At 37.0% G+C, this 16,731-nt stretch overlaps 1 protein-coding gene across 1 annotated transcript; it reads right to left on the bottom strand.

Annotated features, from left to right (window-relative positions):
* Nucleotides 1–5,379: 5,379 nt before the first annotated feature.
* Nucleotides 5,380–15,612, bottom strand: LOC149234831 (ethylene receptor 2-like). The gene is made up of 3 exons (XM_089371956.1): nt 14,586–15,612; nt 6,475–8,234; nt 5,380–6,283 (listed from the first exon to the last, which is right to left on the bottom strand). The coding sequence occupies exons 2-3, from the start codon at nt 8,221–8,223 to the stop codon at nt 5,744–5,746; spliced, it is 2,289 nt and encodes a 762-aa protein (XP_089228082.1). The 5' UTR covers nt 8,224–8,234; nt 14,586–15,612; the 3' UTR covers nt 5,380–5,743.
* Nucleotides 15,613–16,731: the final 1,119 nt, after the last annotated feature.

Raw genomic sequence — 16,731 nt, 5'->3', positions numbered from 1 at the left:
GGTGCATTTGTAATTGAATATTTTGACCTTCAAACATGGGAAACAACTGGAGTGCACCACTCCACATCTAAGGAGGTTCACACATGTGAGAAAGTTAGTTGAGAGTTAGTACTTACCACTTGTATTGGGCACACCATTTAATGTTAGTATATGGCTTTGTAATGAAGGTTTAGATGTCCTCTTCTCCTATAAAAGGAGAGTGCTTCCTTTGTATTTCTTGTTGACAATAAAGTGGAGAAGTTATTGCTGTTTGTCTTACGTGTTTCCCTATTATTCCTTGAGTGATGTGTTATGGGCTTTAATGAAATCATTAAGCTACATCATTGATGTGGTGAAAGTTATCATTAGGAGGATGAAGGCTTAAAGAGATATAATATTGAATTTATTTCTTTGCTTCACTGTTAAAATTGGCAACTAGGGCCAAACTCCGTGTGGGTCACCTTATTTATGGCTGCTGATATTTTTCCTAGATTCCTCTCGTCGAGAGGTGTAGGATTGAATTTATTTCTAATTACTTGACAAATTATCAAGGTCAGCCAGCAGCGAAGTGTGTGGCACACATACCCAGCGATCCATATATATAAAAGAGAGGTTGAGTCATTTGGAACTCATTCAATCACTCATCTTCTCTCTCTCCTACACATAAAAGGAGCCTCTCTCTCTCTCACACGTGTGGCTGGAAAAGAAGACGCAATAAGGCAAGGCAGACGCAGGAAGAAGGATGAAAAGGCTGCAGGTCATCTCTTTGACCAACGTTGACCAAGCGTTGACCATCTAGGAATGCGGATTTGGTGTGGCTGCCTCTCCTAGGCGGGCTGCATATTTTGGCACGAAAACCAAGGCGATCTGACCTCTGGTTTGACCAGTGTTGACTGCCCTAGTTTGGGACAGCAAATTGACTCTAGTCAACTGCAGTTTGACTGTGTTTTTGAAGTTGTTCAAGGGTTGTTTCTTCGGGCTGTTCGAGGGCTAGTTGACCGAAAATTAACCAAGCATATTGGAGGTCAATTTCAACTCATTTGACCAAGTTTGACTTTGCTTATCTATGGTTTGCTGTGGCTGATATAAAATTACAGAATTCTGATTTTGTACTATTTCTCTTTGCTGAACTATTGAAGATAAAAGAAGATTTGATCAAAGGGTTTCCCCGCATTGGGGTTTGTCCCTGGCTAGCCTCCACATCTTGTGTCCCTTGTCTTGGCTTGTTTTTTGTTGATCATTTAATGTTCTATCTGCACTTTACTTAATGTATATGTGATTGCTAATCTATGGCTAATAAGAAGAAAAATAAGTAAACTGCTCTAAACATAGAACATACCATAATTTAACAAAGTTAACCTATCTCATGCTAGATTGTTATTTAAAATAAATATCTCATGGTCTTATTCTCTTACGCTAGATCCAGCAAAGAAACTCATTTATGATGTTTTGGTTTTATTTCTTTAAAAGAGTTGACCCCTTTCAAGGTTTGTAAGCTTCTTGTATTCTAGAATTAACGTTCTTTTTACAACCATAGCTGTGATAAGAATTCAACATTTTTCCACAAGAAGATATTACAAAGAGCTGGGAAAACCAATGGCCCAAAGATGGGCAGTCTCCATTTAACATCTTCAAACCATTTTTAATCTTTGATTTTTTATCATTTTTTCCAGTCAGATATTTAACTTCAGATTTTTTAGATCAACTTATTTTACTCAGGATGGGGGAATTGAATTTGCTGAAGTTTCATTTAGCTTGAGTTATTAAGGTAGACTAGGGTTTAATTTAAAAAAATTGAAGAGAGTCGACCCATCAAGGTGCCTTTAGTTCTTCTTTGGGCACTATAATTTGTTTTAACAACTCACCCATTTACAAGGATTACAATCATTCTTTCATTTTAAAGAGTAAAACTCTGAAACGTGAATGCTGAGCAGTTAATTTAGTGGATTAAATTTCAATTTCTGTGCAACATCATACTGCCATTCGGGTTCCTTGATGCCTAATTAACCAATCGATTACATAGCTCAGATAATAACCTCACTAGGATTCCGAATGAACTAATTGCTCTGATTTCATCTGCATGATGGTTATGCCTGTTTGGGCAGACATCTCAGCAGGCCACATATTAAATGCACACTTTCACACGCAAATTGGAAGTTATTAGTTTGGGATTGATGTATTTAACTCAATGCTGGAATGAATCTTACATGAGCATTTTCTTTTCTACAGGCACAGTCTAAGTGAAAACACCATTCTTGGTCTAACCATTCTTAATCTAACCCTGTTTTCCATCTACAGCATAACAGTTTTACTGTGTATGGTGCTTGGTTCTTTATTGGCACTCTCTTTCATGGTTTATATGTGGAAATGATTTAAATTTTTGCACAACAATCCTGGGTGTCTGCATTATGGACTTTGACATGCGAGCTCTACATCCTTTGCATGAGGGCATAATTTCAGATTTCTGCCGTAGACAACATTTCATTGACATTAGTGTTTCATGTTAATAATTCTCAACATAAACACTCCCTTAAAATTTCACAAATCCAGTAATGGTAATTGACAAGACTGGTGGATGTGGACATTTCTAGGATTTGTCATCTGTGGGTTAATTTATGGAACATAAATGTGGCTCACGCTATGATGAATGATCTCTCATAATTCTGTTGCAATATTCCTCACAAATTTAAAGAGCATTGTGACAAGCATATGGTATATGTTTAAATGCCATGACAAATAACCCACTAAACTGAACTCCTTAATCCGATAATTTATTCCTGCAGCACTGACACACCAAGTATAAGCACTGGAATTCGATGTTATCTCCACTAAACATACATTGATGGATCATACATATAGAATGTCCTATTTTCATTTCTAAAAGGTTCACATTTTTTGAGATGACAGATCTGATGGTTTGGTCATTTGACACTTTAACTTGTTAATCCCAAAGTTTTTGATCAAAATCTGAATATTCTTTTCAGTATTCAGCAAGCCTCAATTCAAATTCCATGTTGGTAAATGGTACCTCATGTGTTGAATGGGATTATGTTTGAATTCTAATTCACGAGTCTAGTGAACGATGATCACAATTGTCATTTTGCAACATTTAAGACATTTACTTTCATTTTAAGAAATCCATGTCCGTGTTTGATGTGCTGACTTAACTAAATTTCAACTTCCACTAACACTCACATTCATGCTAACCATCTGAGCATTTAGCATTCTATTGATTATAAGCAACCATTTGTGACTGAGTCTCACCTTCGGGACATTTCCTTGCCCTTAATATTTTAGCACCTTCCAGGCGAGTTAGTTGTTTGATTAAGCTAAAGCTAGGCTAAGTTCTTCCCCTGTACCAATGATTATAATTAGGATTAATTCAGGGACTCCCCTCTTGCCTATTAATCTCATGCTAACCATCTGAGCATTTAGCATTCTATTGATTATAAGCAACCATTTGTGACTGGGCCTCACCTTCAGGACATTTCCTTGCCCTTAATATTTTAGCACCTTCCAGGCGAGTTAGTTGTTTGATTAAGTTAAAGTTAGGCTAAGTTCTACCCCTGTACCAATGATTATAATTAGGATTAATTCAGGGACTCCCGCCTTGGCTCGGATTCCCTTAAGCCTAAAGAGTGAAGCAAATCATTAAAGTGACAGAGTGATTTAACTGATAGTATCCTTAGGCTCTCTCAAAGTAAGGTTAGGACTTTTCCTTTAGAGAGTGTTTGAGAGATAACAAGTCCTTGTCGAAACCATGATATTGTGAGCAGGGAAGTAAATAATGGATGATAAATCAAGTTATTTCAAGCTCAGGAATGCATAATAGTTGATGTTTTGAAGTTGAAAAAAATGGACAGTTTGCAAGGAGACGATAGAACAAGTGCAAGGTGATGAGAAATCATGATGTCATGATGTGTGGGTTTCACAAGAGAAAGAAGGTGATGAAAATGCTTTAGAAAAAGCTAGAAATGGGATTCAGATGGTATAGTACAGGCTTGAAAGTGTGTAGGAAACAGAACTTCCATAGCCTGGGGTTGAGTGGACAAGAGAAAGGCCAGAAAAAGGAGAAGGCAAAGATGAGGAAAAAAACACTCATGGTGTTTGAAGATGTTTCTCTTACAACAACAAAGGAAATATCCATGATAGGCCAGCCATGGCAATGCAAGATGGTTGGTGGGCTTGAAAGTTGGACAAAAAGAGTGGTGTGTGTTAAATCAACCACAAGGATTGGATGTTGGAGATGAGAAGAATCTTGTCGACACAACTCTCTACAAACAAATACATGCCCTAACTGGTTATTGAAAACTGATATGCTTTGCAACCTAGGAATAGAAGAAAGCAGGTTTAATCAGCTTCTACACCTGTGGTAGTAAGGATGAAATTGTCAGCCAACATCAACTCAAACTAGGGTAGTGAGTCAATGGTCAAAAAGATGGTTAGTGACACAGCCAGGTCAAAAGTTGATTATAGGGCACACTTGAAATGGACAGGGTGCATGCATAAGTCATGAGGATGTAAGGATGAGGATGTAAGGTTGTGGACAGCATTTTGATTGACACCATCATCATATTCAGTTGTAGATCAAGAGTGAGATCCTTGAGTTTGCATCACTATACAATTGACGTGCGGGATGCAGACCTCTTCTTCAATTCGCTTGGTGAAGATAAGTTTGTAATTTTTTGCACAAGCATGTGTTTCTGTCATCACCATTAGGGGATGGTGATCGAGTTAACATATTATAATGGTCATATCACAATGTATCTTAATTAGCATGGTACTTTTGTGTATGGGTCGAAATAAAGTGCTGTAAGTGATTTAATAGAGTCGTGTGTGTTTTTAGTTACATCATGGCGGTTTCGAGTAGCTTATTCTCTCTCATGAGACAAATCAGTTTGAGTATATCTCATTATTACACATTGAATAATATACCAAGTAACTCTTCTCTCTGCAACTTTTAGGAGTAAATATGTGCAATCTTTAGAATCCTTGCAAGGTAAAGGCATTAATTTGAAACATCCCACCAGAGCAATTGTGAAAATATATTCTGTAACAAATTTCAATTCTTGTGTCTCCTTATTCCTCCCTGCTTATTATTTGTCCTAAATGCAGACAGCTCCATAGATCGCCAACACATGGGTATTTAACACTGAGAACAACTTATGTGAACCTATGTTAAATAAATCTGTTTGAAACAGCTTGAGAGAAACAATAAAACTATTTTAATAATTTTGGACTTTGGAATGACTCCCAGCCACCAAAAGTGAATATTTGCAGATGCACCATAACAGGTTTTAAGATGATTTTTTCAGCAAATGGATATGACATAAACAAAGAATTTTTTTTTAAAGAAGCTTGCTTGATGAACATCATGGATCACAATAAAGAATCATGAGCTTCATATCAATATAATTTTGATTTCATCTTCTGTAAGAATGAGCTAAAACAGTCAGTGACTTGTCAAATGGGTCCCAGGACTTCTAACATCGTCATGCATGAGATGAGGTAATTACCCATACAGAACCTGTGTGTGACAGAATGATTTTAGTAGCGATGGCAAAAAGTACATGGCAAAGTACCGTGTTTCTTAACACTCGGAGAAGACCATGGACCTTTTGAATTTAAGCACAGGAATCTCCAACGTAACTGACTGTGTAGCATGGTCTCATTGTCACCATAATTTGCACTCCTCTGAACATGGCAAAGCAATCAATCTTCACAAGATGGACTGCACCTCAGAGACAAAGTACACTTGTAGTCACTATTCATGGATGTTATTTGTCTGATGTACAATTTTAAAAAGCTCATTGCTCATTTCCCTTAACGTAACAGGCTTCCGCATAACACCATCCATCCCAGTTTGAAGGCACCTCTCCATGGTCTCCTTGTCTGTACTAGCTGTTAAAGCCACAACCAAAGGACGGTTTCTTGATCTGAATTTCTGTCGTATACGGAAGGCTACCTCATATCCATCCATCTGGGCCAAGCAAACTTCCAGAAAGACCAATTGAAATGCACTTCCGGACTGAAGCAAAGTCATTAAGCACCTGTAACCTGAATCTACTTCAGTTGTTTGACAACCTAGCTCTTGAAGCAGCCTTCTCGTAACTGAACGACTTACATTATTGTCATCTGCTACAAGAACTTTCAAACCTTTAAACGAAGACTTGTAAATCTTCTCATCTGGAGACAGCCAATGTTTGTTTGCAGTTGATGTCTGCAGTTGTACTCTAATTAAAAAAGTCACAACAGAGCCTTCACCCTTGGAGTTAGGCTCAAGCCAAATATTTCCATGCATAAGCTGCAGAATAAGAGAGGTGAAATTCAGTTAGATAGTCATAAAAGGACCTCTCAATCTCTTATATGGAAAAATAATTGCTATTGCAAAGCAATCTATCAAACTTCAAACTTCAATATGAGAGTGCCAAACTTATTTTCCTGAATTTTCAGTATTTCATTATGGTCAACAAAAAATGTGCTAAAGATAATTACCTGCACAAACTTCTTACAAATAGCAAAACCAAGTCCTTCCCCAGTTGATGATGACGAATCACTTTTACCATCTTGTACAACAGTCAGGAAACTGGGATTGTCATTTTGAATACTTCCAGAGCCAGATGTCCTGATCTCAAATCTTAAATATGTAAAACCTTCGCATAGTGAGGGTCTCCATCGTCGATTGTTGGGGTCCCACCAACCTTCAGCTCTGTCTTCGACACAGATGCGAATTGATATTGTTCCTTGTTTGGTTGAATTGATTGCATTTCCAACCATATGTAAAATAATCCGTAGAATTCGTTTTTCATCTCCTATCACATGGTCAGGCATCCCATCACCTATTTCAATATTTAATAGAAGACCCTTGCTTCTAGACATGGTCTCTGTGAGGTGTGCTGCATCTTTCAGCATACCATGTAGCTGGAAGGGGTGTAACTGAAGAACCAAAGAAGTATCCTCCAATTCTGAAAAATCCATTATGTCATTTATGAGAGTTGAGAGAAGGCTGCTACTTTTAGCTAGCATATTTGCCATAGCCAGTTGTTCAACATTCAGTCTAGCACTTTGTAAAATAGATGAGAGTGCAGAAATAGCATGCATGGGAACCCTCATTTCACGGTTCATTGCCAATTGAAAAGAATGCCGTGCCTTGCTTGCTCTCAATGCATCCTGTTTTGCCTGTTGTAATGTTTTATTCTTATCAATAAGTGGAGCCTTCAGCTTCTGTGATTCTTCTAAAACAGCTGCATGAGATAGGGCAACAGCAACTTGTTCTGCCACATCTTTGACAATATATAATTCTTGAGAACTCCACTGCCTTTCATCTTCACAAGGTAAGACTAGCACCATTATTGCATATGATTCTTCTCTATCTACCGATGCTCCACTCTTGAAATTTGATGCCTTCCACAAAGGCACCCTTATTGCTGCCACAGGCCCGGCTAATGACCAGTGGTGATTACTCTCCTTTCCCAAGGAAGAATCAGGACTTAAAAGGATTGCATCCTCGCTATGCATAATCTTTTTCACATCTGGGTCGGTTGTGGGAACTGTTAATGGTACTTGCAAATGCCGTCGTTTGAGCTCATGGGATACCTCCATGGCAGTACCATCTGCCAGTGGCATCCATATAGTGCAGTTTTCCAAATTCAACGTCTTTGCTAGTGAAATCAGAGTAGTATTTAGAATAGTGTGCCTATCTAGAGAACTTCGTATTTCTTGAGTTAGCATGTGGACATGCCAACTAGTTTCCTCCTTCCTTTTCACAATGTCTACCTCCCTATCAAGTTCCCTTGCCTTGTTTTTAAGAAAAATTTCTCTTACCTTCACCCGTAGCAATTCAGGAATTAGAGTTACAAGAGTTATGGCCGTGGCACAAGAAACAAGGGCGGTTAAGAACTTGAAGATGGTTAGTGCCAGCATTACATGGAAAGATTGAGGACCATATGTCCAAATGTTGATAAAGTGAGTTAGCCCACAAAGCACAATGAATGCTCCAAACTGAACTATGACCCATCTGAATGGGAAGACATTCGAGCAGCTCAAAAAGTACAGAAGCTCAAGAGGAATGGAAAAGTAAGCTAAGGCAATAAGAAAATCACTGACCATCTGGCATTGCATTATGTTCTCAACATTCCACCATCCTTCCCCGTCACAATTGCATCTGGAACCCCCATCCTCTGATGCCATTGCAATGTTCTGGAGGAGGAATGAAACAATGACAATCCCACCCAGACAGATCATTGCAACAATCTCTGCATAAGCATAAAAGTAACATAAACAATCAGTACTACTAAGAAAAAAACAATTGAACATAGAACTTATCAACATCGAAAACTCATTTAAGCTCAAACAGGCATTGTACTCATAAAAAGAAAAAGAGTTTTTAGTGAAAGAATTATCCGGGCCTTCTTAATATTCTAGTAAGAGAAGGCCAGCAAGTCAATAACAATTACTCAGATGCCCGTAAACTTAAGATTTTCTTCCTAATAATTTGCACTCTTTCCCTCTTTACAAAAATCATAGTTTCCATCCTAAGTTCTTGCTGATTAGCCCATACACTAACATAGCATTTCTTGTTCCCTTCTCTTGCAAGCACATCAATAATTTTTTCATTGCTTAGATTCAGTGATGCATAAATCAAAACCCAGTACAGCCTAGTTATAAACATTCGTAATATTGCCACCTGAAATAGCAACACACTGCAAATGATGCATTGTGCCTTTTGCAATATTTGTCCATTTACAAACAAGCAAACATATAACAAACCTATTAAGCAAGTAATCGACTGATATATAAAACAGGATAAGCAACTCTATTGAAAAAATTACCAAGTGTTTAAGAGAAATAGGTGTTGACATAAAATTATAATGCTGATGAATCAAATCCTAAAACAAAGGTACCCCTCACAATCATATTGCCTGAAAAATCAACATTTTTCAGAGCTGTTAATAGTGGGGTGTCTATTGGAATTGCAAAGTAGCTAAACATTAAAGAAATAACAAGCCATATCTTTCAAAACAAATCTATGTGTGCAATAAAACATGTTGGACATTATGGTCTCAGACATGGAAAGGTTTGTATATTCTATATACTGTGTTGTGTCAACAACACATTGGTATTGGGAAATCAATGAACCATCAACATATAATAATGCTTACTCATTTCTTTTGCATACACATCTGCCAACTTCGGGCCTTATGATGAATCCATAACAATGCTCTTCTTGAAATTTGAAACCAGTAAGCTAAAATACAATTTGCAATTAGAACCCTCCTCTTCTTTCATTGCCTTCTACCAAATGGAGAATGTGGTTGCAAAGATACTTGTATTCATTTTGCCTTGTAATTTTCTCATGGATTCTAGATTAGTTAGAAGTTAGCGAGGGAAACTTTCCAATTTCCATCTCAATTGTAGACACTCTTGAACAAATTGTCTTGGACAATCTTCGAGTAATTTTTTTCTAAAGATTTTTTTAATTTATTAATGTCATTCAGCGGAAGATCCTAATTTCCATGGCCTTACTTCCATCCATGAGGATCATTTTGTCATTCCTTCCTTTTTTCATGGTAAGGTGTTTCTATAATTCTTTGCATTCAACATAAAGTTTCATGCCATGGTTGACACTGCTAGTGATTTTGAAGCAGTAGCAAGTATCACAATTCCAATTCAAACACCTAACCAATGCTGTACAACTTGTTATTTAATGTGGTATTATTAAATTCATTGTTGGCACACTCTTATTAAAAGATGCAACCATACCCCTATAATAAGGATGTCATTCAATAAAGCAGAGCTCTCTTAAATAGATAGTCCATTCTGCTGACTCCTTTACTAGCATATATTAGCTCATATCAGTTCCAAACAACGTTATCAGAACCGAACTGCTGATGAAACTGGTCGACCTTTGAACCAGAAATGGTCAGAATCAGACTGGAACTGGTAAAAAAAACTAGACCAACAAATCAGTCAACCAAAAAATACATAAAATATTCAAATTTTGAACAAACACTTATATATTCATGTGCATCCAAATGAATCCAAACCATTTATCTATGTTACCAGGATTCAGATCTGGATATGACAAAGATACGTCAAGTACAAAAAACAATTAAAATATAATAATACTTTTTAAATTTTAAAAAACACTTTAAAGTTAAAAAATCAAATACTCCCCGAAACCATCAAACACTTTTAGAATTATCTTCCTGAATTTCTAATAATAAGATAAGAGCACATGGACAAATGATGTGGTATTTCTAATATATTGATGCTTAGAGTGAATATATGTCATGTGATAGATAAGATGGTGTCAAGACTGACTTATTTAGAGAATTTAATTGTCATTGTTGACTCGGCCTCCCCTGATTCCAAAAATAAAATATATATGGAAATGGATGAATCTATACAATCAACTGGATGGCACAATACAAGCAATCAGGGATGGATATCAACCGGATGATCTATATAATTAATATATATATATAGACTTAGGACTATATAGACCAATAAACTGACTCCAGGCCCCACACAATCAATAAACCTCACACAAACCATACACATATTATACTATAGGATATTACTTTTTACTATTTACTGCATGGCTCCACACAATAAACACACATATTCGTTACAAATAACACAATAAAAAACAACATATTTGTGGTGTAGGAAGTAGTGTTGTAGGGATGTCGGGTTAGTGAAGGAAGTGTAGGCGAAGAAACATTTAAAAGGTCTGAATCCCATTTCCGCTGTCTTTTTTCTCCCTAACCCACTTGGAATTAAAGACGGGTTTCGGTGGAATTGGGGAACAAAAAAAATTGAAACAAACTCTCGAGTCTCAAACCTTCGAAGAACAAAGTTACAAAACTGAGCTTCGAATATTGGAATACGAGTGTGACGAACGACACCAAACGGTGATGAATAAGCAGTCATGCCTTCCTTGCTTGTTCCGCCTGTTCCTTGAGAGTAGGGTGCACACTTTAACCTTTAACGAAAAGATAAAAAGCTAAAATCACTCACGGCATTTGCTTTTCACATTCGCCAGTTCTGACAAACTTTTCCAGGATCCGTTTCCGTCGACAAGGATCCACCACCTGCCATATTTTCCACGTATTCCGACAGATCCGGATCAAATCCGTGGATCTTTCCCTCCCCATCCCCCACCGGATCCAGTAACATAGCCATTTATACACAAATGTGCAAAATTTCTCATTTACATAGCGACTAAGAGTGCATATAACCAAAATAGCACTCAGTGCAATAAATATCTGAACCAAGAATATATCGGCAAAGGGACTCTAGATGGCCTCTAGCATCAAAATAAAATCATATTACAACAAATACCTACATATCATCAAAACCATTGCCTATATTGGAATCCTCGCATCAATATCATCACCCTCTAAGCATTAAAATAAGATAGAAAAAGCTTAACATGTCAAAGCAAGATTTTGTTTGAGTGATGGGTACATTTTTACTAAGGTCATGATAGAGAAGTTCAACAATCAATGCCACTAAAACTTATATGCTAGTTCCATACCCTCATACACAACAAAATCCAATGAAAAATTAATACTGAAACAATTAATGATAATGTTAAAAATTTAAGTAAAAGGATTAAATAGCATTAAGAAGGCCCTAGGGTTGAATATTAGGCTGCCACACTCTTAAATTATTGTTTTCCTAAAAATAATTGTGTGCAGAGGGTCCCTGGTTGCATTGTACAGAACCAGCCGGTTTCCCGGTTTGGTGAAAAAAGGCCCATTAGGTACCAAACCAGTCTTTTCTGGATCCAAGTCTCCAACCAAGACCGGTTAGAGGTCAAAGCAGTTAGACCGGCCAGTTCCAATAACACTAGTTTCAAAGACACTAAGGAATCCAGATACCAAATACTATTGATGTATCTTGTATATTCAAGTTGTTTCAACATATTGGAAGCACCAGGAATTAAAACATTATGCATCTATTGCCCTACCCAGTTTGGCAATCAGATCGACTCCAAATCTTGATGCAAAGGATGAATTTCACAGCTTGGAATTCTGAGAGATCTTTATGCATTGGCACTTTGAACTGCAAGTTGAGCTGCTAACTGCTTGACCCAAGGTGGGGAGGGGAAGTATGCATCTATTCCACCTCATATCGCATTATTTTCTAGCATATTTCTATTTCGGAAGGATATCTGGCATTTTATTAAAATCTTGGAAGCAAAGATATTAAACATTTTCTAATGACTTCTCATCTTTTGAGTTGCTGCCTAAATAAAACCATCAAGCCCAGGAGGGATGCAGAGGAAAGAGGGAGTTATGGAAATGAGTAAAATGATAATTGAGAGCTCCAAATGAGCAATAAGAGCAACTGGTCCTCTAGCAAAGATAAGGATACTTAAGAATCCCAAGTACCACTCTATGTATATACTAGATATATGCCACCGGATCTCACATCTGCCCCATTGTACAGATGCATATGTATAACATGCTAGAAGACTGCCCACTTTTGACAATTTGGCAAACTTTCTACTAAAGCAGGCTTCTATAGAGGCTGTACCAAAAAATGAGGTTATCAATGTACCCTTGTGTTTTATGTTTTTAAGACATAAAGCATGTTGTGAAATTAAATTAAAAAAAAAAATTGTGAGAAGGAGGATGTTCTCATAGATGTTGTCAGTGCTTCCCATGAAAATGTGTTGCTTAATATTCCTGTAAACTGCATTCTATATGTGGCTTATCAAGTCTTCATTGTACTATTAACGAGACTTGTAGAGATTTGATGAGAATGTTGTCCTTATATTTGTTAGTAATTACTCGCCAAAATAGCCAACCTTCATATATAAAATATTATATTTCTTGTTATTCTTGCTAACCCAGTCAGTGGTGGTTTTCGATGCATAGTATATGACCAACCACAGTTTTGATGTCACTTGTATGTTCTTATCAACTATACATTACGGAATCATGGGACTTTGCTTCTTTTTAATTTCACTCGTATGTTCTTATCAACTATAGATTACAGAATCATGGGACTTTGCTTCTTTTTATTTTCGGTTCTTCTTCTCAGCTATTTACTTTTTTAAGTTTCAGAACAGAGGAGCATAATCATAATACCTATCATAAAGGAAATGGGGATAGAAATGCCAAATTTGGCCTGTATGTTCTTGTATCCTAAATTTCATTCCCATGGCCAATCACTTTTAAACCTAATTTTTAGGTAAACTTCACTCAGATGAACTGCATCATTCAAGTCATTTGCTGCCAAATAACATTATTTTTTCAATGACAAATCCACATTTCTGGACCTCTTAAACACACAAAGAATATCCCCCACTCCCAACTCCCCACCGCATACAAAAATGAAAGGAAATAAAAATATGAACCCTTACCTTCAACTCCTAATGGCATGTGAACTGTATAATGACAGGGAAGAGCAGCCTTTTCAAGAACAACAGAAGTCGTCCAGCATTTCAATCTATTCAGATCCCTGGCATGGACTCCTCTGAATCGAAATAGAATATGACTTATACCTGTAACCTATCACAAAAGAATTTGGGGTAGAAATCCCAAATTTGGCCTATATCTTTTTGAATCTTACATTTGGTTTCCCATGGATGATCACTGACCAGTGATTTTTTTTTTAAACTAATTTTTAGCTAACTTTCAATTCCGAGTAAATGCATCACGCAAGCCATTTGTGCGAGAGGACACTTAATTGTTTCAATGACAAAATCCACATTTCAGCACATCCTAAACATATAAAAAATCTGACCCACTCCCAACCCGTTCCATAAACACACAAAAGAAAGAAAATAAGAATATGGAATCCTTAACTTCAACTGTTTATGGAATGTGAACTGTGTGCTGACAGGCCAGCAGCCATTCCAAAAACAACAGAAGAAGTCACACGTTTGCATCTGTTCAGATCACTGGCATGGGCTCTGAATCAAAACAGAAACCCACCTATTCCTATCACAAAAGGAATTGGAGTAGAAACGTCCAACCTGGCCTGTATGTTTTTGTACCTTCAATTCCGAGTAAATGCATCATGCAAGCGAGAGGACACTTAATTGTTTCAATGACAAAATCCACATTTCAGCGCCTCCTAAACATATAAAAAATCTGACCCACTCCCAGCCCGTTCCATAAGCACAGAAAAGAAAGAAAATAAGAATATGGAATCCTTAACTTCAACTCTTTATGGAATGTGAACTGTGTGCTTACAGGCCAGCAGCCTTTCCAAAAACAACAGAAGAAGTCACACGTTTGAATCTGTTCAGATCACTGGCATGGGTTCTGAATCAAAACAGAAACCCACCTATTCCTATCACAAAAGGAATTGGAGTAGAAACGTCCAACCTGGCCTGTATGTTTTTGTATCTTACATTTGGTTTCTCATGGCTGATTTTTTTTAAACCTAATTCATAGGTAACCTTCATTTCATTTCAGATGAATTGCACCACACACCACACAAGTTATTTGCTGCAACAAAATAACTATTTGTTTCGATGACAAAATCCACATGTCTGGACCTCTTAAACAAACAAAGAATCTCCCCCACCACTACTCCCACTGCAAACGCATAAAAGAAAGGAAATAACAACATGGAACCCTTACCGTCAAGTCCTTACGGCATGTGAACTGTGTGATAACAGGGAGCAGCGGCCTTTTGAAAAAACACAAACAAAGTCACGCGTTTGAATCTGCTCGGATCACACACATGGGCTCCTCTGAATCAAAACAGAAACCACTTATACAGCGCACTCAAACCGCCCTTCTGATCGGTCTCCAATGGTACCCATGTAGGCCCAAAGCCCTAATATGGGTTTTCCAATGGAATTTCTTAACTTAATTTGTATTTACATTCACACGAAACAAATACCCAAATCTAGGAGACTGGGGATAATCGACCAAACCCATTGCCTCTCCTTGAACATAAACATGATGTGCCCCCGTTCTGGTCCAATCCATATCAGATGAAGACCCTCTCAACGAATACAGACCAAACTTAACCTCATCGAGGGTTTCTGTCCTTCCAGGTTTCCACAAGAGAAAGAATTCATATATTCAGAATTGCCATTTGTGTATTAGTACCGAAACCAAATGCCAGGAGGAAAAAATATGAATGCCGAGCTTGACTTCGTGGGATTAATACAGACTTTGGCCTCTGTATTCTTTTAATGAAAATGAACAGTACAGTCACCCACAGCAACTTCCATACCGCCTGGTCTTGCCAACCCACAGAATATGAGAATGACATGTAAATGTAATCCAAATCCAAAGAATTCTCGATACTTGGGAGGGGAATGGACTACAGTTTACATTCATGCATTCTCCCCATCCTTCCCATAGTAGTCAAATATTATACAAAGTCCCAAAAGTCCTTCAATATAATTGTTTAAAATTTTGAGATGCACCCACTTGAACCATCATTAACAACTACACGATCATTAAAAAGTCCTCCATGCCTGCCCTTGCATTGCCTTTCCACCCTTGTTTTTGCCTTGCCCCACCCATATCTTCCTGGTGGGTGTTTTGTAAAAGGTCTTGTTTTTTCCTTACCCCACCTATATTTGCCTGGTGGGTGTTTTGTTGAAAGCCTTGTTTTTTTCCTTACCCCACCCATATTTGCCTGGTGGGTGTTTTGTAGAAGGCCCCGGTTTGATTTTTTTGGGTGAGGATTCACATCCATGTGTTAGAATATGTTGCGAGTCCATGGACTTCGTGATTTGGGAAGAGAACTTTTCACTTTGGAACTTCAGATTTTGGATTTTACCAAATTGAGCCGCCCCCAACGCTTGGCCTTGTGGGCCACACGTAATGACGATGGTGCAAGAAAGTGTGCTTGATTTTCTGATTAAAATAACATTTGAATACTCCAGTGCCACATTATAGAATTATGCACAGTATCATATCTGGATGGATTTGGTGAGAGATGTTTTATTCCATATCAATTCAAGTTTAAAGGAAAAGGATGTGCTTTTTCAATAGACTAGATTTCCTCCCAATCACCGTCCTCTGCTTCATGGCCTTCGACTAACACTAAACAATAAATTGTGTACGTCACCCTACTTCTGTGCAATAATATACATGCTCTAGTAGTGAAAAGGGGGATGTATCTGTGTGCACGTTTAACGGAGATTTTTTCTTCAAAGGTTAAAACTATTTTTTTAATTTTATTTTATGATTAAAGTACTATTATGATGGTGAAACAATGTTTTTATAGTTTGATTTTGAGTTTATACCCCTTCATAATTTTAAAAAATTATTAGAGTTTTGTTTTGTGTTATATTAAATTGAGAATTTTAAAATATTATTGAGTAAAATTTTGATATCTTATTTCAATGAGAATTTTAAAATATTATTGAGTGAAATTTTGATATTTTATTTTAAATTGAGAATTTTAAAACATTATTTAGATTTTTGGATTGAGTGTAATTTTGATGTTTTATGTTGAAGATTTGGTGAAATTAGTTATGAAAGTTCTAAGAAGGTATCTGGTTCAATATTAAATATTCATAATTATGAGATATCCAGCTTCATTATTTATGTAATTTGTTTGGGTTTGTAATTTATTTATTTACACATGATAAAATATTAAGAGTAGTTGGTACTTTGTCATATGCCATGGTGTTTTGGTTAAGGACTTGCACCTGTAAGTACAAAGTCTTAGAGTTCCACTTTTCATCTAGTTTCCTTAATGTGAGATCTTATTTACACAAGCCAAAAGATTAAGGAAGTGGGTATGTATTAAACACAATGG

The sequence above is a fragment of the Pinus tabuliformis genome, chromosome 8 (genome assembly GCF_031772625.1).
Source record: "Pinus tabuliformis cultivar Carrire ecotype Pingquan chromosome 8, CPIR1, whole genome shotgun sequence".
Taxonomy (NCBI): domain Eukaryota; kingdom Viridiplantae; phylum Streptophyta; class Pinopsida; order Pinales; family Pinaceae; genus Pinus; species Pinus tabuliformis.
Note: the sequence above shows the minus strand (reverse complement) of the source record. Positions and strands in the feature narration are given on the sequence as shown.